The sequence below is a fragment of the Citrus clementina genome, unplaced genomic scaffold, assembly GCF_000493195.1.
Source record: "Citrus clementina cultivar Clemenules unplaced genomic scaffold, Citrus_clementina_v1.0 scaffold_8, whole genome shotgun sequence".
Taxonomy (NCBI): domain Eukaryota; kingdom Viridiplantae; phylum Streptophyta; class Magnoliopsida; order Sapindales; family Rutaceae; genus Citrus; species Citrus x clementina.
In genome coordinates, this window is record NW_006262022.1 from 11,214,492 (window position 1) to 11,215,519 (window position 1,028).

At 53.3% G+C, this 1,028-nt stretch overlaps 1 protein-coding gene across 1 annotated transcript in view; it reads left to right on the top strand.

Moving 5' to 3' along the window:
* The first annotated feature begins 183 nt into the window (after nt 1-183).
* LOC112096357 overlaps nt 184-1,028 on the top strand; it is a 4,406-nt gene continuing 3,561 nt past the window's right edge. Inside the window, exons 1-2 of the mRNA XM_024179782.1 lie at nt 184-213; nt 855-1,010. Coding sequence (XP_024035550.1) covers nt 184-213; nt 855-1,010 — 186 coding nt within the window. The remainder of the gene's footprint in view (nt 214-854; nt 1,011-1,028) is intronic.

Below are 1,028 nucleotides of genomic sequence, written 5' to 3' on the forward strand. Positions count from 1 at the left end.
AATTCCTGGCACATCTGCTCGAAGGTTTTTATGCTGCCCCGAGGAAGTTTCCTGTACCATTCTCGTGCACGTCCCTCAAGGGATAGTGGGAACACCCTGCACCTTTGGGATGGAGATTGTTTGGGAGGGATACTGTTTGGGACAAATGCGTCGAAGGGACCAGGAATGACAAGCGGACATCTGATGGCGGAGTTCTGCGAACCGATGTGTTCCGTTAAAGCCTAGCGCGTGGAAGAACAGGATCAGAAACATCCTGCTCGTCCACGATGTTGTCGTCCGCGAGGCCAATTCCTATAAAAGGCATGAGGCCATTCCGGCTAGAGATCGAGAGGCGAGGAGACCCGGTCGACGGCAGTTGGCAAGACGTGCTCTCCAGCACGAGAATCTAGGCACAACAGCCACGCTTTCCCCTGAACTGTGGCGTAACACGCTAGATCCCATGTTTTGCCCATAACGCAGCAGTTGAAGTCCCATACCGTCTCGAAAAGAGCGGAAGACTGAGATTCAGAGGAAGCCTATAAAAAGGTAGCCAACGAAGGTAAAAGGGTTGGCATTCTTGAGAAAAGGGGAGAAAACCACAAGAAACGCCATAAGACCTGTGGCAAGCTTTTCCCGAACCTTCATATCTGACTTGAGCGTCGGAGGGTTTGCGCCGGGAAAACAACCGGCGTACTCTGACTTATCTGTGTACGCAGGGACCTCCGGAGAAGAAGCCTGGCGAGGAGACCTCCTGGTAGTGACGAAGTTGATCGAGCAGAGATCCTGATCGCAGAACGAGGAGAACCGGAATCTCGCATCAACAGAGATAATCCCTGTACCCCCATTATGTTGTTGAAGCGCTCCATGTGCATCAGCGGGTCAGTTCTTCCCGTGTATCTGAGGTCGGGGAGGCGGAAATCTCTCGGAATGCAGAGGAAACAGAACTGAGGCAACACTTACATGATGTAGAGCGAGAGCGGGATCAAGCTGCAGCGCGCGACCCTGGTCGCGCAGGACAGCTGGAGGAGGAAGTGCGAAGGCTAGCTTAA